Here is a 23091-nt window from a genome sequence, read left to right on the forward strand (position 1 = left end):
CGTGGATTACCGAGAGTACCAAATCCTCCATGATGCTTCAAATCAAATCACATTTTATTTGTCACATACACATGGTATTGCGATTGTAGCAAAATGCTTCCATCACTCCATTGTTTGATGTGAGGGGAGGTGAACGTGCTGTGTAACCAGTGAAGGACTTCAGACATGAACACTGCTTTGTTTAAACACGGGATGAAATACTGTAGCTTGGTTTCAACTTTGCTCTAATAATATAGTGAGAGAGTATATCTATCAAACCAAATCAATAGAGGGGTTACTGTTTTAGAAAATGTTGAGAGGGTCTTGCAGAGAACGACAATAGCCTACACTAGCAAAAGAGTAAACATAATCAGTGACAAGAACGTGCCTCTTTCTGAGACTGTTTGAACTTTGAAGTGCTGTGAGCGATCTCCCCATAGCATTCCATCACAACAACACATTATGTAGCATACAGCTCACACACATTGAAAATGAACACATTAACATCACCCATCCATTAGGGATATTCCCACAATAACAGGACAAACATTTAATGGGGACTAGGTCTTTAAATGCCAAGGGCCATCTACATTGATTGAATAACAGCAACAATAGCACATTAAAAATCACAGTCAAAAGACAACATGAAGAGACAGAGAAAGGGCAGGATGTATATCAGGTAAACCTCTGCCAGAGAATTACCCTTTCAATTCTCCATACTGCCCTCTACCCACTGCCCTCTACCCACCCACCCACTCTACCCACCCAGAGCAGTAGCTACTGACTCTTCAGCCGTAAATTCAGCTAACTTGATAGCTCACATCAGGGAGAGATTGTTTAAGAGAAGGATGGAGGAGGGGGTGGAGAGACAGAAGACAGTCATTGATATGTCTGAGTCCTTGAGTGCAGCAGTATTAGTCCTTTAGTAAGAGTGCTTTATTGCCTGGACATTCATCATTGTTCCAATGAAGTTTAAGAAGGAGAGTGGATGGAACACAGAGCATATTCTCCTGGCTAGAGTATGGCTCTCCTCTCTCTCTGGAGGTCTGGACCTGTATAAAGTGTCTCAGAGTAGGAGTCCTGAATGATCTAGAATCAGTTTGGCCTTTTAGATCATCATAAATAAGATTATATGGGCAGGAGGTTGAGGACTCACATCCTGAGACACTTTATGAATACGGGATCTAATCTGAATGTGTCTCAGACAGTACCATAATCCTCCTGCTTTTCTTCCTCATCTCTGTAGCTTGGGTGCTCATTGGACAGGTGATGGGATGCGGACGGTGCAAACCAGATGTGACCAGGGGGATATGGTGATCATCTTGACAGATAAATATTCTGGATGGTTCAACTTCCGTTCTATGTGGCTGTGAGTGACCTGCTAAAAAGGACCTGTGACAGACAAGACACAACTTATGGAAACTGAAACCATGTAACTATTCTGTGTGAATCTTGAGTAATGTTTTTTAAGATATGCACATCCATGGCAGCAGTATCATTAGTGTCTGTCCAGTGGCTGGGCCCCTCCCTGATTCTGTCCTAGAAAATGTTATTACTGTTCTCTCTCTCATCCCTCACCTCTTCATCTCTCACCCAACTGCCTGAAAAGATCCTATGGGACCAACACTACAATCACATTGGAAAACTATTACATGACTGAATCTCAATATGTGACTTGTTCAGCCTCTTATACTGAGGAGATGGAGCAAAGAATAGCAGAGTTTAACTTAGAGCGCAGCTGTGCAGACAACAGGTCACTGCCTTAAAAACACAAGTACAATGTTATAACAATGTAGCTATGAAGCTGTAATAAGCTGACATGCATGTTTCATTTAAAGTTCACAATGGGAGTTTGTAACTTTCCATCAAGGTCATCAACTATGACACACTGTTTAATCTAGAAACCACAAATTGCAGCAATGTAATGGCATGAGTGCATCCCCTTGGTTTGCAACCATATTCTCACGTTGAGAAGTCTATACTCAACAACCAATGTTAGCCTTTAGTGCTGAATTATATGGAGACCATCGGTAGGCAATTTTGTATTTCTAGGCTGTCATCCTATTCACCATTCACACGAGTAAAGGACTGAACTGCCTCATTAAGTGTTTGTGTACTTAAAGGCTATATGCACTCAAACATGTCATTGTTTATGTTTTGCACTCAGAATTATAGCCTAGCCTTTCAAAGTCGAAGGCTTTGATGGTGCATTAAAACCTCGGCTCTGGACGGCCATGCGCGGGGAGCGAAGGAATTTAGGAGACGTGATCCCTCGATTCGTTCTCTGGACACCGGCCAGGTTCCAGTCCCACTGTTACATCACTACATACTGTATGTGTGCATCGATCAGATCTGCTAAAGTACCGGACAGACACAGACGCCCTGTCACCTTCTGTATGAGCTAAAAATCGCGCAAAATCTTCTCGGGTGGTTTACTGAAACCATTAGAACATTTTATAGCGTAATATTTCCCATGTGTGGTTACAACAGGTTAAACATGATGTATGCATAGACTCATTCTTCTCCATTGTCATTTTAATTATGTTGAATTGCTGACAGGAGTAGCCCATTTCAGCAAGTCACGTTATGTATGTAGGATGAATGTCATCTCTTCCATGCGTGCGGCAGAAGCTACAGCAGCAAGTCTTCTCCTCCTGTTATCTTTTCGTGATTGGGGTAACATAACATTGGCAATGTTATTCCCCTTGATTACATGACACATATAAGAACACGGTTGCCTACATATGCATGACACACACTGCGATGAACATTGTCAAATATAATACTATATTGCAAACCATGCAAAGACTTACCAGGATAGCAGTGGGTAAACATGGCCAATGCTGAAAACATTAAGGATAAGGTCCACCAGTGACTAGATTCCAGTATTCGCCGCATGTCAGAATAGTCATCGAGAGCAACAAGAAGGCAACGGGTGACAAAGTTTGAGGTCTACAAAATTACATAAACTTGATTGCAGAAAACACATGTAAACCACATAGCATTTGAACACAACTGCAACCCCAAATTGAGTTTAGCTTGATGGTAATTCACTTGAAACCAATTCAGCATATGTTTCGAAAAATATCTATGGATGCGGAACGCAGATAAATAGTTGTGATAGTCCGCCACATGCAGACAGGCTTTCTTTTCACGGAGAAAAAGTAAATCCTAGAGGGAAAGTAAACGAGTCCGACTCAATTTCGTAAAACTTGAAGAGAAAGTGTTCGAATAATACTGATTGTATGTGTTCGTCCATTCAGCGGTGACTCGCGCGGTCACTTAGATTTATTGTAGAGAGAATGTCGCAAAGGCAAAGGCAGCGTTGGAAGCGTTCCATTCTTCCATCCAGGAAGTAGCGGCATGCATGTGAGGGTTCTGGCGAACCGTTTAGAATAGATCGAGCTGCACCGGCGGGAGGGAAAATCAGAGCTCGGGATGCTGGATCCTAGCGCCGTCTTTTGGAATTCTAATAAACCTACAGCAACACTAAAACATTGGGTCAAGTTCTTATTTTCATACAAATCGCTTTCTACTCGTGATAACTGTTTTTCTACAACTACAAATTGTTTTCTACGCGTGATAACTTTTTTTCTACGACTACAAAGTGCTGTCTACTCGTGATAACTTATTGTGGATAGTGAATTGCATTTGTGGATGGTGATTTACATTTGTGGAAAGTGGTTTACATTTGTGGAAAGTGATTTACATTTGTGGATTGGTGATTTACATTTGTGGATTGGTACTTATTTGTACATATCATGATACACGAATACAACATGCACAATTCACAATACATTTGGCATGATATTGTTCCCATAGATATGGCCTCTGCAGAAATGTGGGCATTCATACTTCTTGCCTTGCGGAACAGTGCAGTGCTGTTGAGCAGAGCTGTTGTGAAGGAAGTTGTCAAGGAAGTGGGTTTGTGTTTATGCAGGACCCCTTCACACACACACACCTACCATCAACCAATCATGTCAATTCAGAGCTATAAGGAGACCTCTGCATTGTTACAAAATTCAGAGGAGCTCAATTTGGCCTCTGCATGCCTCCGGAGGCTATGCAATTGCGTCATACCCTCCATACCGACTCTTTGACCACTTAATCAGATCAAGCATAAATTGTCTCTAACAATGCGGAGGGCTCCGTAAAGCTCCGCATTGACATGATTGGTTGACAGTAGGTGAGGGCGGGAGGTCCTGTATGAACACAAACTCACTTCCTTGACAACTTCCTTCACAACATCTCTGCCCAACAGCTCTGCGCTGCTCCGTGAAGCGCAAGAAGTATGAATGCCCTGACTTCTGCAGAGGCTGTATCACCGTAAATGCTGCACAGCCAATGCAGAGGGCAGATTGACCATGCAGCGCCTTTTAACCATGTTACATTTAAACTTCCAGGGGATAGGGACGTCTCAAGGATCCCGGGTTGCAGGGACACTGACAAAATGTAGGTCTACTGGAGTATGTGCAAACTTTGCCCACTAGAAGGAGAATAAATACAAACTAAAGCAACTGCCATTTGAATGGATTATTCTGTAAATACTTATTATTACGATAAACATAATGATGATCTTATTCTGCAAGGACCAGCAGAAAATACCACAACAAAACATGCCATTCAAAAAGTTTATGAAACCTTTTGCAAATATTATGTGAGTACATTTTATCTACTTCCATTGACTGGTGAATTGACCAGAGTTCTTATATTGTCAAACAGACGAAAGTGATAAGACTCAAACTGTTTTTAAACACTCAGATACAACTGTTAAACGTTCACAGTCTTCCTAAAAATCATGACCACCTTGTTCATTATCTGTATTCTCTCAGTCATGAATTTTCCGATGCTGCCCTTTCAGAAACATGGATGGCTGAAGAGACGTCTCATTATAATGCTGTTCACCACTGTTGAACATCAAGAGTGGGAGGAGTGTCGATTTTTGTTGATAAACGTTTTCAATTCTTTGTGAGAGGACCTCGCATTTGCATCTGATAACATTGATGTTGAATCTCTTTTCATAGAAATTCCCTCCTGTTCATTTTTTGGTTGTAAAAAAGTCGTAATTGGATGCATCTATTGGCCACCCGATTCTGACAATGGTAATTTCATTGAAATCCTTGCATCAACCTCGGATTGTATTAATGTTGAAGATAACATGTGTTTTATATTGGGGGATTACAACATAAACTGATTTAAAAGTGAGAACCACACTGACATCTGACTTGTTGAATACTTTATACTCCAGCTATGTATATCCAGCTAAGCTCACAAGAGTTACCAGTTCATCTGCAACCCTTATTGATAATATTTGTATACACTCTTTGAATAATGTGGCTAATATAGGTATACTTTATACTGACATTTCTGACCACTTTCCACTTCTCTTTGGCAGCTGGAAATTAACAGATGGGAATGATTAGTAGCATTCGATGTAGAATATTTAACAAAAGTAGTTATTGATTGATGATGTTTCATGGGAAAATGTTTATAATCAGGCCGATGTGGACTCACATCTTTCAACTCTGTATTTCACCACTACCACTACTTCCCTTAGTTAAATCATGTAAGAGCAGCAGAAGGGTTCTGGAAACCTTGGTTTACAACTGGTCTTAAAAAATCTTCAGTTAAAAAGATCTAGTTGTGTAAAAAGTTTATCACAAATCCCTCTACCCTGAATTCTGCTAATTAAAAAAAAGTATAAGAACAAATTTACTCACCTACTTCAGATATCCCCCAAAATATATTTTAAATAATAAAAGTCAACTTAGAAAATCATCACTCAACTGTTGAATAAGAAAAAGCCATCTATCCCATCTCAATGTATTGTTGGAAATAAGACCTTATAGTGATCCTGATGTTATTTCATGTGAATTGAATCACTTTTTTATGAATGCGGGTTAAATTAAAACATTTGGGTGGTGATTGCTGATCAATTAATTTATACATTTATAATTAGTAGGTTTTGTTATCTGTTTTAACAAACCTTTTTTATTTGTGTACTTATGTAATGTATATCGTTTTTTTGTGGTGTGGTTTTCATATAAGCCCTTGGGCTGACCAACCACACCTGCACACCGTTTAATTATTATTATTATTTAATCTGTATTGTTATTTATCACTTGTTTTCTTTGGTGCAAATACATTAAACTTAAACTAAACTGTTCAAACAGAAGCCTCATCAGAGCTATGTTAATGTGTACATTTTTCTCCAGAGTTTACAGGAGAACTCTGGAATGTAAACCACTTTACTGTATGGTATGTTGATCTTTACGAAGTGACAAAATAATGATTATAGTTTGGTAATAGTAGGGCTAGTTTCTAGTTTATTATGCATCTGTAATTAATTAATTGTTTGACATTGTGTGTTTGTCATTTAGCTGATTGTCAAATAATGCGCTTATGGCTGCAGTGGTGGCAATAATAAGGCCAGGATAATTCCTCCTGGTGGTTACACAGTTGCACACCGATTATTGAAATGTCTACATTTAGAACAATGATATCACATTCAGAATATGTTTGGTTTCCATCAGAGCTAGTATTATTCTGCCGTCTTGACATCTAGTTTGCATAGTAATGCCGTTTGAGATCTTGGAGTCCAAAATCAGTGAAATCAATTAATTTACATACTGCAATGTCCTTACCTGACATGGTCCACACTGTCCTCAAGACCTTATTCCTTGGGGGAGAATGTATTAATGAATGAATCTCATTTGTTATATTGCTATACTGTAACATATTGAAGAGAGAGTGTAGTGTTTCATAGGGGTGCTTCTGTGTTTCTTCCCACCCGTAACCCATTGAATATGACCCTCAGGAGACCCCATAGTGTGATGGTACCTTCCTTTCCCAGACTCCCACTGTCAGAGCTGTAAATGGAATACATTATAAGCATTTATCATCCTGACTATAATCAGGTATGCATGTGTATTGATCAGAGAGGTCTCTAAGGTACAGTGTGACACAACCCAGGTCCACAGCACCATGGACAGAGTCTGTGTCAATATAGGGGGCCAAGGTAAAAAGAAGTGCACTACATAGGGAATAGGGTGCCATTTGGGACATATCTACAGAGACAGAAAAGGTGGAAATCAGCAAGACATTTAATTTGAGGAATCTAAATTCCTCATTTAATTTCCCTGTTCTCAGCGGGGCTGTTCAGGACTATCACAAGGGCCCTCTGCTTTCAACGTGGGCCATCTGCCTCCTCCTCTATTAAAAGCCTGCCTCTGTGCCTTGGCTCTCATACTATATGGCTTCTTCACTCTGCCTCTCAGGCCCTGTCATTCTTTCACATGGCCCTCCTCTCCTCTCACATTCCTACAAGTTCCACTGTAGCATCACACAACACCACTTATAGCCAATGATGCAGGCCCACAACCGATTCCCCTATCACACAGCTTCCCTAGTCTATCTCGCAGGCCATCCCCTCTTCTCGCACTCATCTAGGTTAGACCACTACATCGACAAAAAACACTATGTGTAGCCAATGACCCAGAGCCCTCAGTCTACCTCCTATGCCCTCCTATAAAAGCCTGCCTCACACAAGGCTTCCTCAGCCTTCCTCTCCTCTCACACTGCTCCAGGTTGGTTGGACCACATCACAGCACAACTTTTTAGCCACCAACCCAGAGCCCTGTAATTGCGTGTCTGGGATGATATTCTGAACCACAGCTAGAACCTCGAAGATCAGAGGCACAATTTAAGAATGCGACTCTGAACTGGCTTGTGGTCCAGGTCATGATCCTGTAATGTGGTTTGTAATGTTGCTGCCTTGTGTAGTAATATGCCACATACAATTGTGCATACCGTCCTGATTCAAACCCTGCCACTCATATTGTACAGAGCCTCTGTGATCTTTGTATCCCAGCCTTGTTTTATGTAATGTGTGTAGACTTCTCGTCTCTTTCTCTTCTCTCCCCGCGGTTATGCCTGCTTCCTCCTTTCTACATTTTAAGACCTTGTGCCGATGATCAGTGCAGGGGGAGTTTATTTTTTATCTATAAAATCTGCTCTCTCTTTCTCTCTATCTCACATACCTTGTAGCAATATACACTACCCTTCAAAAGTTTGAAAGAAAAGCATTTTTTTTGTCCATTAAAATAACATAAAATGTATCAGAAATACAGTGTAGACATTGTTAAATGTTGTAAACGATTATTGTAGCTGGAAACAGCAGATTTGTTATGGAATATCTACATAGGCGTACAGAGGCCCAATATCAGCAACCATCACTCCTGTGTTCCAATGGCACATGGTGTTAGCTAATCCTAATTTATAATTTTAAAAGGCTAATTGATCATTAGTGTCAATTCTCCACCTGCCCGTTACTCTTGGGGTAAAAATCTGAGGTGAGGCTGACCGAGACCCCCAGGCGTTCCATAAACGCCCTCCAGACCCTAGACGTGAACTGGGGACCCCGATCAGAAACTATATCCTCAGGCACCCCGTAGTGCCGGAATAAGTGGGTGAACAGGGCCTCCGCAGTCTGTAGAGCCGTAGGGAGACCGGGCAAAGGAAGGAGACGGCAGTACTTAGAAAACCGATCCACAACCACCAGGATCGTGGTGTTTCCCTGTGACGGAGGAAGATCCGTCACGAAATCCACCGATAGGTGTGACCACGGCCGTTGTGGAACGGGTAGGGGTTGTAATTTCCCTCTGGGCAGGTGTCTAGGTGCCTTACACTGGGCGCACACCGAGAAGGAGGAAACATAAACCCTCACGTCCTTAGCTAAAGTGGGCCACCAGTACTTCCCACTAAGACAGCGCACTGTCCGACCGATGCCAGGATGACCAGAGGAGGGTGACGTGTGGACCCAACAGATCAAACGATCACGGACATCAGACAGAATGTACAGACGCCCAACTGGACACTGGTTGGGAGTGGGCTCTGTATGTAACGCCCGCTCGATGTCCGCGTCCACCTCCCATACCACCGGTGCCACCAGGCAAGAAGCCGGAAGTATGGGAGTGGGGTCCGCTGTGTCATACATCCGGGACAGTGCGTCTGCCTTAGCCTTCTGGGAACCTGGTCTGTAGGAAAGGGTGAAAACAAAACGGGTGAAAAACATGGCCCACCTTGCCTGGCGAGGGTTCATTCTCCTCGCCGCCCAGATGTACTCCAGATTGCGGTGGTCCGTCCAAATGAGGAAAGGGTGTTTAGTCCCATCAAGCCAATGCCTCCACGCCTTCAGAGCCTTGACAACAACCAACAGCTCCTGATCACACACATCATAGTTTCGCTCCGCCGGGCTGTGCTTCTTCGAAAAGAAAGCACGGGGTAGAAGCTTTGGTGGCGTACCCGAGCGCTGAGACAGCACAGCACCTATCCCAGCCTCGGACGCGTCCACCTCTCCTTTAGCATGGTTGGAGTCGGCCAATTACGCACGGCTGAAATGCGGTCATTTTCCATCTCCACCCCTGACGCGGACAGGCGGTACAATAGGAAGGAGACGGACTGCTGGAAGAACACACATTTCTCAGCCTTGACGTACAGGTCATGCTCCGACAGTCGACCAAGCACCTTGCGCACCAGGGACACATGCTCGGCATGTGTAGCGGAGTATATTAGAATGTCATCTATATACACCACTACACCCTGCCCGTGCAGGTCCCTGAAAATCTCATCTACAAAGGATTGGAAGACTGATGGAGCATTCATCAAACCGTACGGCATGACGAGGTCCTCATAGTGTCCAGAGGTGGTACTAAATGCCGTCTTCCACTCATCCCCCTCCCGGATATGCACCAGGTTGTAAGTGCTCCTGAGATCCAATTTTGTGAAGAAGCGCGCCCCGTGCAATGACTCTGTCACACTGGCTATGAGAGGCAGTGGGAAACTGTACCTCACCGTGATCTTATTTATACCTCGATAGTCAATCCACTGGCGTAAACCTCCATCCTTCTTCTTCACAAAAAGGAAACTCGAGGAGGCAGGTGAAGTGGAAGGCCGAATGTATCCCTGTCCTAGAGATTCGGAGACATATGTTTCCATAGCCGCCGTCTCCTCCTGTGACAAAGGATACACGTGACTCTTGGGAAGTGCTGCGTCTACCAGGAGATTTATCGCACAATCGCCCTGTCGATGGGGTGGTAGTTGAGTCACCTTCCTCTTACAGAAGGCGAGAGCCAAATCGGCATATTTAGGGGGGATGTGCATGGTGGAGACCTGGTTTGGACTCTCCACCGTAGTTGCACCTATGGAAACACCTACACACCTCCCTGAGCACTGACGTGACCACCCCTTAATTGCCCCCTGTTCCCACGAAATGGTGGGGTCATGATAGGCCAACCAGGGAAGCCCCAACACCACAGGGAAAGCAGGAGAATTGATCAGAAAGAGTAGACTAATTCTCTCCTCATGACCCTCCTGCGTTATCATACATAGTAGACCTGTGACCTCCCTAATCAGACCCGACCCTAAAGGACGACTATCTGAGGCATGTACAGGGAAGGGCACATCAACAGGAAAAATAGGAATGCCTAATCTAAGCGCAATTGAATGGTTAATAAAGTTCCCAGCTGCGCCTGAATCTACTAGCTCCTTATGCTGGGAATGCGGGGAAAACTCAGGAAATGTTATACATACACACATGTGCGCAACAGGGAGCTCTGGGTGAGTCGGATGCCTACTCACCTGGGATGATCCACCAGTGCCCTGCCTGCTGCCTCGACTCCCTGGGGAACCTCCCCAGCACCGACCAGCAGTGTGCCCTCTGCGGCCACAGGTGGTGCATGGAATGGCCCCTCCTCCGGTCCCCCTCATAGCAGCCCCTGCTAGCACCATCTACTTCGGATCGGAGGTGCTGGGGGATGGAACTGACGGACCCCGATCCGGACATCCGCGGGAGCCCAACAGGTTATCCAGCCGGATGGAAAGGTCCACCAGCTGGTCAAAGGTAAGGGTGGTGTCCCTGCAGGCTAGCTCCCTACGAACGTCCTCGTGTAGACTACACCTGTAGTGGTTGATCAAGGCCCGCTCATTCCATCCCGCGCCGGCAGCCAGAGTTCGTAAGTCCAGAGCGAAGTCTTGTGCGCTCCTCATCCCCTGTCTGAGATGATACAAGCTTTCCCCCGCCGCTCTCCCTTCAGGTGGATGATCGAAAGCCACCCGGAAGAGGCGGGTGAAATCCTCATTGTTTTCCAACGTTGGTCCTTCCTTTCCCCAGATGGCGTTGGCCCATTCAAGTGCTTTACCAGTCAGACAGGAGATGAGGTCGTTCACACTATCGTATCCCGAAGGAGTCGGGTGAACGGTTGCCAGTTAGAGCTCCAGCTGGAGTAGGAACCCCTGGCACCCGGCAGCCGTTCCATCATATACCCTCGGGAGCGCGAGCCGAATCCCACCGGATCCAGGTGAAGGAGGGGTGGACAGTGGTGTGGGTTGTTGTGGGAGCTGGGGTGATGATGATGGGGTTGCTGGAAAAACCCCTCTCTCCCATCGTTCCATGGTTTGCAGAGATGGTTTGCAGAGATGAGTAATAAATCGGAACTTTACTCAATAAACAATCTTCCATCAAGGAGAACAAAATTCCAGAGCACATAAACGAGACAACTTGACAACAATAAACACACACAAAACCATGATGGAACCAGAGGGTTAAATAGGGGATCAATTATAACGTAATGGAAACCAGGTGTGTACAATCAAGACCAAACAAAAGGAAAAATAAATGTAGATCGGTGGAGACTAGAAAGCCGGTGACGTCAAGCGCCGAACGCCGCCTGAACCAGGAGAGGCACCAACTTCGGCGGAAGTCGTGACAATTAGAAAACCCTTTTGAAATGATGTTACCACAGCTGAAAACTGTTGTTCTGATTAAAGAAGCAATAAAATGAGCCTTCTTTAGACTAGTTGAGTATCTGGAGCATAAGCATTTGTAGGTTCGATTACAGGTTCAAAATGGCCAGAAACAAAGAACTTTCTTCTGAAACTCGTCAGTCTATTCTTGTTCTCAGAAATGAAGGCTATTCCATATGAGAAATTGCTAAGAAACTGAAGATCTCGTACAGCGCTGTGTACTACTCCCTTCACAGAACAGCGCAAATTGTCTCTAACCAGAATAGAAAGAGGAGTGGGAGGCCCCAGTGCACAACTGAGCAAGAGGACATGTACATTGGAGTGTTTAGTTTGAGAAACAGATGCCTCACAAGTCCTCGACTGGCAGCTTCATTAAATAGTACCCGCAAAACACCAGTCTCAACGTCAACAGTGAAGAGGCGACTCCGGGATGCTGGCCTTTTAGGCAGAGTTCCTCTGTCCAGTGTCTGTGTTTTTTACCAATCTTAATCTTTTATTTTTATAGGCCAGTCTGAGATATGGCTTTTTCTTTGCAACTCTGCCTAGAAGGCCAGCATCCCGGAGTCGCCTCTTCACTGTTGACATTGTTGACATTGAGACGGTGATTTGTGGGTACTATTTAATGAAGCTGCCAAGTACAGGACTTGGGTGGCGTCTGTTTCTCAAAATGTGCTTTTCTTTCAAAAACAAGGACATTTCTAAGTGACCCCAAACTTTTGAATGGTAGTGTGTTTATTATTTTTTAGAACGATTTCACATGACGGTTGGTACATAATGTATGACTGCATTCGTCTATTATCTATCATTTATTCAGGCTATGACTATATATAATTTATTCGATTCTCTCAGTCCTTGCATTATTCACCGGAGGGCTATATTTTACCCCTAACGCTCTACAAATAGATTCCTGTTTATATATATTTTGTGTGTGTGCATGCATGCGTGTGTGCGAGTGTGTGTGTGCGTGTGTCCCAGCTCCCTGCGCCAGGTCTATGAGTGACCATCATGTCTCCTAGCCTACATGGGACATCATGTGTTATGTTATGCTGGACTCTGGATGCAGAATGCTGTCCATCACAACATTGTTGGGTCCAGATAGTGATCCCTTCTTTCATATACATGCTGTGTGTATCATTAATTTGTGTCCAATTCTCAGTGTCCAGAGATTCTTCTGATTTGTCTTTTGTGTTATGTTTTATTGCACCACATTACAATACAGTACAGAAACAAAGAAATTATAGAGACAACGATTAAAACACTACGTTGAAGGACATACATCTCAGCACACCACAATGGTTAGTACATCATCACATGTTGAGATTTTGATTTACAGCGAAATGGCTGACTAGTCAAAACAGCAATGTTGGTCTATTCCCCCTTTCCCAAAACATGTGTACTATAAATTATTCCTTCCTGTATTATACTAACATGTCTATTCTATTCCAATGAGCCATTTGCTTTATGTTCCTATTCTTATCTTTTATTATTTCTTATTGTTGTTGCATTGTCGAGAAGGAACTTGTAAGTAAGCATTTCGTTGAAACTTCATTCCATCAATATGGAAATGAGTGTGCATTAATCAGACTCGTAGTTTACAGGGAAACAGTCCTGCTAATATTGTATCGATTACATGCAAAACAGTCAATTGTCTGGTATTCTATCTGTGTTTTCCTCCAAGCTAATCCTTTATAGTGTCACTGTATTTTGTTGACTTATAATATTACTGGAAGCTGTATCAGTGCTACATGTAGATAAAATACCTCTTACATGCAGTAAGATATTTGAGATATTTTAGACATAGTGTGTATAACAGATGTGATCTTTACTCTCTCTTGCATTGTTTAATAAAGAAAAGAAGGCCAGCCAATGGTCCTAGTTGGACTGTAGCTTAATCTGCGACAATAGACTGTCACACCCTGATCTGTTTCACCTGTCTTTGTGCTTGTCTCCACCCCCCTCCAGATGTCGCCCATCTTCCTCATTAACCCCAGTGTATTTATACCTGTGTTCTCTGTTTGTCTGTTGCCAGCTCGTCTTGCCTTGTCAGGTCTTACCCTGCTTTTTTAAGTTCTGTTTCCTAGTTTCCCAGGTTCTGACCATTCTGCCTGCCCTGACCCCGAGCCTGCCTACCGTTCTGTAGCTGCCTGACTCTGACCCTTTTACGAACCTCTGCCTGCCCTGACCCCGAGCCTGCCTACCGTTCTGTAGCTGCCTGACTCTGACCCTTTTACGAACCTCTGCCTGCCCTGACCCCGAGCCTGCCTACCGTTCTGTAGCTGCCTGACTCTGACCCTTTTACGAACCTCTGCCTGTCCTGACCCTGAGCCAGCCTGCTGTTCTGTACCTTATTGACTCTGCTCTGATATAGACAAAGGACAGCATTAGTTGTGCATAGGTCTATTAAGTTGATGGCTGTAGATTCGCTCACATATCAATATCAGACTGGGTATTTTGTAATCAAACAATGAAAAAAATGTTACAAATACAATACCTGTAAGTACCTGACGATAGAAACAAGGAAGCACATTAGATGTGCAGCACAACAGTATGTTGGAACTGTGAATTAACAGGGTGATAACGTGTCCATTACAATTAGAGCATGCTAGCTAACATGCTCTTAAAGTAGTAACAATCAAAAGCATGTCCAAGGATGCCCACTATACCTAACAGGTACCGTACACACACACACACACACACACACACACACACACACACACACACACACACACACACACACACACACACACACACACATATCAGGCCAAGTACATGGTGAACTTGTAAACATTGTAAATATGAAAGTAGAATACAGTATTTCAGAACGTGACCTACCGCTTGCATGTCAATATCAGAATGGGAATAATTTATGTTCACGGTCTCCCCCTATCTGCAAGCATGACCAATGGCATAACACCGTATTGATATGTAAATTCAACCAAACAATAGGAGTACATAAACCTCAAATACATATTTCTACTGTGTCAAGTGGAAGCATAACCGACCCTGTTACATGTGCGTGTGTATGTGTCACACCCTGATCTGTTTCACTTGTCTTTGTGATTGTCTCCACCCCCCTCCAGGTGTCGCCCATCTTCCCCACTATCCCCTGTGTATTTATACCTGTGTTCTCTGTTTGTCTGTTGCCAGTTTGTTTTGTTTCGTTAAGCCTACCGTTTTTCGTCTGCTCCTATCTCTCGATTGTTCCTGTTTCCTAGTTTTTCCGGTGTGGACCATTCTGCCTGCCCTGAGCCTGCCTGCTGTCCTGCACCTTTTCCCCACCTTTCGGGATTACTGACCTTTGCCTGACCTGAGCCTGCCTGCGGTCCTGTACCTTTGCCCCACCTATCTGGATTACCGACCTCTGCCTGCCCTTGACCTGCTTTTTGACTGCCCCTGTACTTCAACCTTGTCTGCATCTGGTTCTTACCTGAAATGTGATAGTGTGGTGAGTGTGTGTGTGTGTAAAATGCACACTGTCCTTAAAAAGGTATTTAAGGGTGTTCATATAAAGTTGAATCAAAATGTTTCTTACTGAAATGAAAAGAGGATGAGGGTATGTTAAACCAGACATATTTCAAGCTCTTTTCCAGGCAGGATGACGCCACATACAACATGTGGTGAAGTTTAATGTTTTATTAGTGTTTTGGAGGCTTTTTTACACTGCTGTACACTATATCAAATCAAATCAAATTGTATTTGTCACGTACACATGGTTAGCAGATGTTAATGCGAGTGTAGCGAAATGCTTCTAGTTCCGACAATGCAATAATAACCAACGAGTAATCTAACCTAACAATTCCACAACTACTACCTTAAACACACAAGTGTAAAGGGATAAAGAATATGTACATAAAGATATATGAATGAGTGATGGTACAGAACGGCATAGGCAAGATGCAGTAGATGGTATAGAGTACAGTATATACATATGAGATCATTAATGTAGGGTATATAAACATAAAGTGGCATAGTTTAAAGTGGTTAGTGATACATGTATTACATAAAGATGGCAAGATGCAGTAGATGATATAGAGTACAGTATATACATATACATATGAGATGAGTAATGTAGGGTATGTAAACATTATATTAAGTAGCATTGTTTAAAGTGGCTAGTGATACATTTTTACATACATTTCCATAAATTCCCATTATTAAAGTGGCTGGAGTTGAGTCGGTATGTTGGCAGCGGTGGTGGCTGTTTAACAGTCTGATGGCCTTGAGATAGAAGCTGTTTTTCAGTCTCTCGGTCCCTGCTTTGATGCACCTGTACTGACCGCGCCTTCTCGATGATAGCGGGGTGAACAGGCAGTGGCTCGGGTGGTTGTTGTCCTTGATGACCTTTTTGGCCTTCCTGTGACATCGGGTGGTGTAGGTGTCCTGGAGGGCAGGTAGTTTGCCCCCGGTGATGCGTTGTGCAGACCTCACTACCCTCTGGGGAGCCTTACGGTTGTGGGCGGAGCAGTTGCCGTACTAGGCGGTGATACAGCCCGACAGGATGCTCTCGATTGTGCATCTGTAGAAGTTTGTGAGTGCTTTTGGTGACAAGCCGAATTTCTTCAGCCTCCTGGGGTTGAAGAGGTGCTGCTGCGCCTTCTTCACAACGCTGTCTGTGTGGGTGGACCAATTCAGTTTGTCCGTGATGTGTACACCGAGGAACTTAAAACTTACTACCCTCTCCACTACTGTCCCGTCGGTGGATAGGGGGGTGCTCCCTCTGCTGTTTCCTGAAGTCCACAATCATCTCCTTTGTTTTGTTGACGTTGAGTGTGAGGTTATTTTCCTGACACCACACTCCGAGGGCCCTCACCTCCTCCCTGTAGGTCGTCTCGTCGTTGTTGGTAATCAAGCCTACCACTGTAGTGTCGTCCGCAAACTTGATGATTGAGTTGGTGGCGTGCATGGCCACGCAGTCATCGGTGAGCAGGGAGTACAGGAGAGGGCTCAGAATGCAGCCTTGTGGGGCCCCAGTGTTGAGGATCAGCGGGGTAGAGATGTTGTTACCTACCCTCTCCACCTGGGGGCGGCCCGTCAGGAAGTCCAGTACCCAGTTGCACAGGGCGGGGTCGAGACCCAGGGTCTCGATCTTGATGAAGAGTTTGGAGGGTACTATGGTGTTAAATGCTGAGCTGTAGTCGATGAACCGCATTCTCACATAGGTATTCCTCTTGTCCAGATGGGTTAGGGCAGTGTGCAGTGTGGTTGCGATTGCGTCGTCTGTGGACCTATTGGGTCGGTAAGCAAATTGGAGTGGGTCTAGGGTGTCAGGTAGGGTGGAGGTGATATGGTCCTTGACTAGTCTCTCAAAGCACTTCATGATGGGGGAAGTGAGTGCTACGGGGCGGTAGTCGTTTAGCTCAGTTACCTTAGCTTTCTTGGGAACAGAAACAATGGTGGCCCTCTTGAAGCATGTGGGAACAGCAGACTGGGATAAGGATTGATTGAATATGTTTTTAAACACACCAGACAGCTGGTCTGCGCATGCTCTGAGGACACGGCTGGGAATGCCGTCTGGGCCTGCAGCCTTGCGAGGGTTAACACGTTTAAATGTTTTACTCACCTCGGCTGCAGTGAAGGAGAGCCCGCAGGTTTTGGTAGTGGGCCGTGTCAGTGGCACTGTATTGTCCTCAAAGCGAGCAAAAAAGTTATTTAGTCTGTCTGGGAGCAAGACATCCTGGTCCGCGACGGGGCTGGTTTTCTTTTTGTAATCCGTGATTGACTGTAGACCCTGCCACATAGCTCTTGTGTCTGAGCTGTTGAATTGCGACTCTACTTTGTCTCTATACTGGCAATTAGCTTGTTTGATTGCCTTGCGGAGGGAATAGCTACACTGTTTGTATTCGGTCATGTTTCCGGTCACCTTGCCCTGGTTGAAAGCAGTGGTTCACGTTTTCAGTTTCACGCGAATGCTGCCATCAATCCACGGTTTCTGGTTTGCGAATGTTTTAATTGTTGCTGTGGGTATTACGTCGCCGATGCACTTTCTAATGAACTCACTCACCGAATCAGCGTATTCGTCAATGTTGTTGTTGGACGCAATGCGGAACATATCCCAATCCACGTGATCGAAGGAGTCTTGAAGCGTGGAATCAGATTGGTCGGACCAGCGTTGAACAGACCTGAGCGCTGGAGTTTCTTGTTTTATTTTCTGTTTGTAGGCTGGAAGCAACAAAATGGAGTCGTGGTCAGCTTTTCCGAAAGGAGGGCGGGGTAGGGCCTTATATGCGTCGCGGAAGTTATATAACAAGAATAACAATGATCCAGGGTTTTACCAGCCCTGGTAGCACAATCAATATGCTGATAGAATTTAGGGAGTTTTGTTTTCAGATTAGCCTTGTTAAAATCCCCAGCTACGATGAATGCAGCCTCAGGGTGTGTGGTTTCCAGTTTACATAGAGTCAGATAAAGTTCGTTCAGGGCCATCGATGTGTCTGCTTGGGGGGGAATATATACGGCTGTGATTATAATCGAAGAGAATTCCCTTGGTAGATAATGCGGTCGACATTTGATTGTGAGGAATTCTAAGTCAGGTGAACAGAATGACTTGAGTTCCTGTATGTTGTTATGATCACACCACGTCTCGTTAATCATAAGGCATACCCCCCCGCCCCTCTTCTTACCAGAAAGATGTTTGTTTCTGTCGGCGCGATGCGTGAAGAAACCAGCTGGCTGCACCGACTCCGTTAGCGTCTCTCGAGTGAGCCATGTTTCCGTGAAGCAAAGAACGTTACAGTCTCTGATGTCTCTCTGGAATGCTACCCTTGCTCGGATTACATCAACCTTGTTGTCAAGAGACTGGACATTGGCGAGTAGTATGCTAGGGAGTGGAGCGCGATGTGCCCGTCTCCGAAGCCTGACCAGAAGACCGCTTCGTTTGCCCCTTTTATGGCGTCGTTGTTTAGGGTCGCCGGCTGGGATCAGATACATTGTACTGGGTGGAAGGCAAAACACAGGATCCGCTTCGGGAGAGTCATATTCCTGGTCGTAATGATAGTGAGTTGACGTTGCTCTTATATTCAGTAGTTCCTCCCGACTGTACGTAATAAAACCTAAGATTACCTGGGGTACCAATGTAAGAAATAACACGTAAAAAAACAAAATACTGCATAGTTTCCTAGGAACACGAAGCGAGGCGGCCATCTCTGTCGGCGCCGGAAGTAGAAACTATATGGTAGCCGATTGAAGAAAGCAATAGTGTTTTGAGATTTGTCAAACGATAACAGAACAAATTCAGAATGGAACGTCCTCGGACATTTAATGGTCCATTGTATGCTTCCTGCTGCATTCATCTGATATACTGTGTTTTATTCACTTTTAATACCTTTTACTATTTTCTCCTTAATGGAAAAAGTGTTAACAATGATAAAGTGGGAGACAACTGCCTGAAACCAGTGAAATGGTTGTAAAATCCTTGACACTTTTATGACAGGTAATGTTAACTGAAATTATTGAACAGTGAATGCCAGAACCCAGAAGACACTGCTTTTACCTTTTAGCTATTGATGCAAATTGTAGGACTCAGCTTTCAAATCCCTATGTGCAATTTTAAGGGGTGCGGCTTATCATATAAACTGTCTCATTTCTGTTCTGATGAGTCTGTGGTCATAGAGAGGCTGTTCCTGTTATTATATCGTTATTATCTCACAGTATCTAATTGTGGCATCAAAGCATTTGTTTGAATTGCGTGTATTTGTACAGTATAGTAGTATAGTACTCTATTTGAACTTTTTGGACACTACAGTAACTTCTGCAATTATTCATGTCATCTGAGGTAAGCAGCTTTCCTCTGGTGTTGAGGAAGGTAACACCATAGTGTGAAGCTACAGTAATCTTGTCGCCAACCACCTACGCTACATCTGCCACAGAAAGCACTTGTGATATGACACACACATACACAATAAAGATATCTCACAAAACAATCATTTTTCAAAGTAAACAGCCAGGAAATGTAGGACGACAATATGCCTCAGCTGAGATCTGCTGTGCTGCTGAAGTTGAGCTCTGTTTAACATTTTGGCTCTAATGTGTCAGTGCCTGGCCTTAGGCAATCCGAGTTTGGCATTGGAAAGTGCTGATTTATTGTGCTGATTTATTTGATGTAATAGCAAGGCATTATGGGAGAAGCAGGCAGTTAGCAGCCAGACAGAGGGGGAGGCACAGCAAGTTGCTTTGGTTACTTTGATTCAGCAATATTGCCCTCATACTTGCAAATTGTCCCCAAGAAGTAAACTTATTTGTAATATATTTGGAGGAATTCATTGAAATGTATGCTTATAAAGTATTTATGACTGCTGAGGAGGCATATGCTCTGTGCTTATGGACCCTTTGCTATAATGGATAAGAGGTGAAATTATTACCATTTTAAATGTTCATGGATTACAGCAGACTGGTAAAATTACTATTTCTTATGTGGGTGTGTCCCAAATTCCACCCAATTTCCTACATAGTGCACCACTTTTGACCATAGCCTCATGGACCCTAGTCACACTATATAGGGAATAGGGTGCCATTTGGGACTCAACCTCAGTAAGTTTGATGAATTACATAGAACAAAGCATTGCTTCAGAAATGCTAATTGCTCTGAAGAGAACTGACAGTTTTCTCTCTAAATTCATTAGAGTTTCTGGCTCTGCTCAACTGTTAATGTTGACCCGTACTGAATTATTAATTTGACTCAAGATCAAACAAAAAAATAGGGGAGGACTCTAGACAATGATCCAAGAGCTTGAGGATCAACTGACAACAGCATTCACTCTAAGGCCAGATAAATGAAGCATTTGAACTGGTGAAAAATGGCACTGAGGCTTTGCTCAGCCTCTCAATTTGGTTGTCTATATGTGTGCCTGTGTGGGCTGACTATAGTCATGATGATGATGGTTTTGTCATTGACAGGTGGGCTGTAGTCCACTGGTAGTACTGTGTAAAACCAGTAGAGGGGGGTATGTACGAAAGCATGCACACACACACACACACACACACACACACACACACACACACACACACACACACACACACACACACACACACACACACAGACACACACAGACACACACAGACACACACAGACACACACAGACACACACAGACACACACGCAGACATATGCAACACTCTGCCTTAACCAGATCCTTTTCTCTTCGCCAATAAAGTTGGAGGAGAAACATTTCCATGTAATTGATACCCGAGCTTAGTTCCTGCAACAACTGGGATATTTTCATTTCTCACCAATTTCCATCCTCCTCCATGGTATGAATTAAGTCATATTCCGTTTTCCATCCTCCTCCGTGGTATGAATTAAGTCATATTCCGTTTTCCATCCTCCTCCGTGGTATGAATTAAGTCATATTCAGTTTTCCATCCTCCTCCGTGGTATGAATTAAGTCATATTCCGTTTTCCATCCTCCTCCGTGGTATGAATTAAGTCATATTCCGTTTTCCATCCTCCTCCGTGGTATGAATTAAGTCATATTCAGTTTTCCATCCTCCTCCATGGTATGAATTAAGTCATATTCAGTTTTCCATCCTCCTCCGTGGTATGAATTAAGTCATATTCAGTTTTCCATCATCCTCCATGGTATGAATTAAGTCATATTCAGTTTTCCATCCTCCTCCGTGGTATAAATTAAGTCATATTCAGTTTTCCATCTCCCTCCATGCTATGAATTGGCTGCACAGTTTAATAGTTCAGTAGCCAGCCATGCTTTCACACTCTGGCGTTATGTTTAGTCATCATTAACGTTTAGTGACTGAGATACATTACTCATTACTACTAAATAGTTATGTGTTGAAAGGATACTGCAGTGCTCACAAATTGTACAAGTGCACCAACACGTTTATCATAGTGAATCAGAACTGTGTTGTGTATATGAATCATTAAAACCAACCACAGCTATCACAAGTCTGTGATGAACATACATTTATAATTTCAGTTTTGTCCGACTCCTTATACAGTACAGTAACTTCCAGTTCCCTGTGTTTTTTCTTCCTCTTCCAATGAGATCAGAGGTAAGCTCCCCTCATGCCACATTCATTAAAAGTAGCAGAGTTAAATAACATTGTAAAGAGAAATAAAAACCTTCCACCTACCCTGAGGATGTATTCTGGAGTGCATTTACACCATCCAACCAAACTCACGGGAGAAGAAGGACATAAGCACAGCCACAGCTCCAAAGTTATCTTAGCTGCCAACAGATCCAACCCACCACAAGTTTGAGTAGATAACATTTAAGAGATCTGCAAATGTCTGCAACCCTGGAGGGAGAACCATACAGCAATGCAATTATTAACTTATGCAGATTAACGAGTTGGATGGTTATTGAAAAATGTGTTGTTGTCCTCTCTCCTTGCCATGCACACTAAAAAGGGAAACAGATACATCTGTTCAAACTCAAGATTTATTTGTGTGTCTGTGTTTATAATGCAGTCTGTGTTTTTAAAGCCGCAGTATGCCGCAGGCTGAACTATGAAACCTGTCCTTTTGATCGTATGTGATGTGTTTGAAGTTCCTTTTGTGTCTATGATCACTGTGCCTCGATGAGCAGAACTAGAGAGACTGCAGACATTGACAGAAAATACAGCTTTATCTAGAATGGTTTAAATCCAGACAATGGTATAGATAGACAATGTTTGATTAAACAATTTGAGATTGTTTTAATATTGTCCCTCAAACTCAACATATTTCTAATATGCAAGTACTGTCAAAGCAAGATGTGGTTGGAGGCCCACCCACATCGCAGGCAAAACATGTTAGCCTCCCTCTTGGTTCGGAGCCCCCTAGCGCTCACGTGGCCCTAAGCAGCCACTTATGTAGCTTATTGGCTGGGCCGGCACTGTATACTATATCACCTATTTGCTCCATTCAATACAGAATGTTCGACCATGAAGGTTTGAATACTAATCAGTAGCTAACAGTATTTTCTGCACTTAAACATCTTGAGCATTCATACTGGCTTTTCATGTAACATCCTGAGGAACAAAATGGAAGACCAGAGTGAGGCTCCCAAACATAAGCTTACCCTCTTAGAAAAAAAGGTGCTATCTAGAACCTAAAAGGGTTCTTTGGCTGTCCCCATGGGAGAACCCTTTGAAGAAACCTTTCCACAGAGTATTCTACATGGAAACAAAAAGAGTTCTACCTAGAACCAAAAAGGGTTATTCTATGGGGACAGCCGAAAACCCCTTTTGGAAGCCTTTTTTTCTGAGAGTGTAGCTAGTATACTCTGCACTTAGAAAACATAATACATATTTATAATTTCCATAATGATACAGACTAGCTTTTCAAGTAGCATCATATGAGGCCAGTAGGAGTGAG

The 23091-nt window shown here is 43.6% G+C and overlaps 1 protein-coding gene across 2 annotated transcripts in view; it reads right to left on the reverse strand.

Annotated features, from left to right (window-relative positions):
- LOC129815270 (receptor-type tyrosine-protein phosphatase gamma-like) overlaps positions 1-3357 on the reverse strand; it is a 233339-nt gene extending 229982 nt beyond the window's left edge. For both annotated transcript variants that reach the window (XM_055868933.1, XM_055868932.1), the window contains exon 1: positions 2793-3357. In XM_055868933.1, the coding sequence (XP_055724908.1) occupies positions 2793-2877 (85 nt within the window). In that variant the 5' untranslated portion in view covers positions 2878-3357. The remainder of the gene's footprint in view (positions 1-2792) is intronic.
- Positions 3358-23091: the final 19734 nt, after the last annotated feature.

Source organism: Salvelinus fontinalis, chromosome 18 (genome assembly GCF_029448725.1).
Source record: "Salvelinus fontinalis isolate EN_2023a chromosome 18, ASM2944872v1, whole genome shotgun sequence".
Taxonomy (NCBI): domain Eukaryota; kingdom Metazoa; phylum Chordata; class Actinopteri; order Salmoniformes; family Salmonidae; genus Salvelinus; species Salvelinus fontinalis.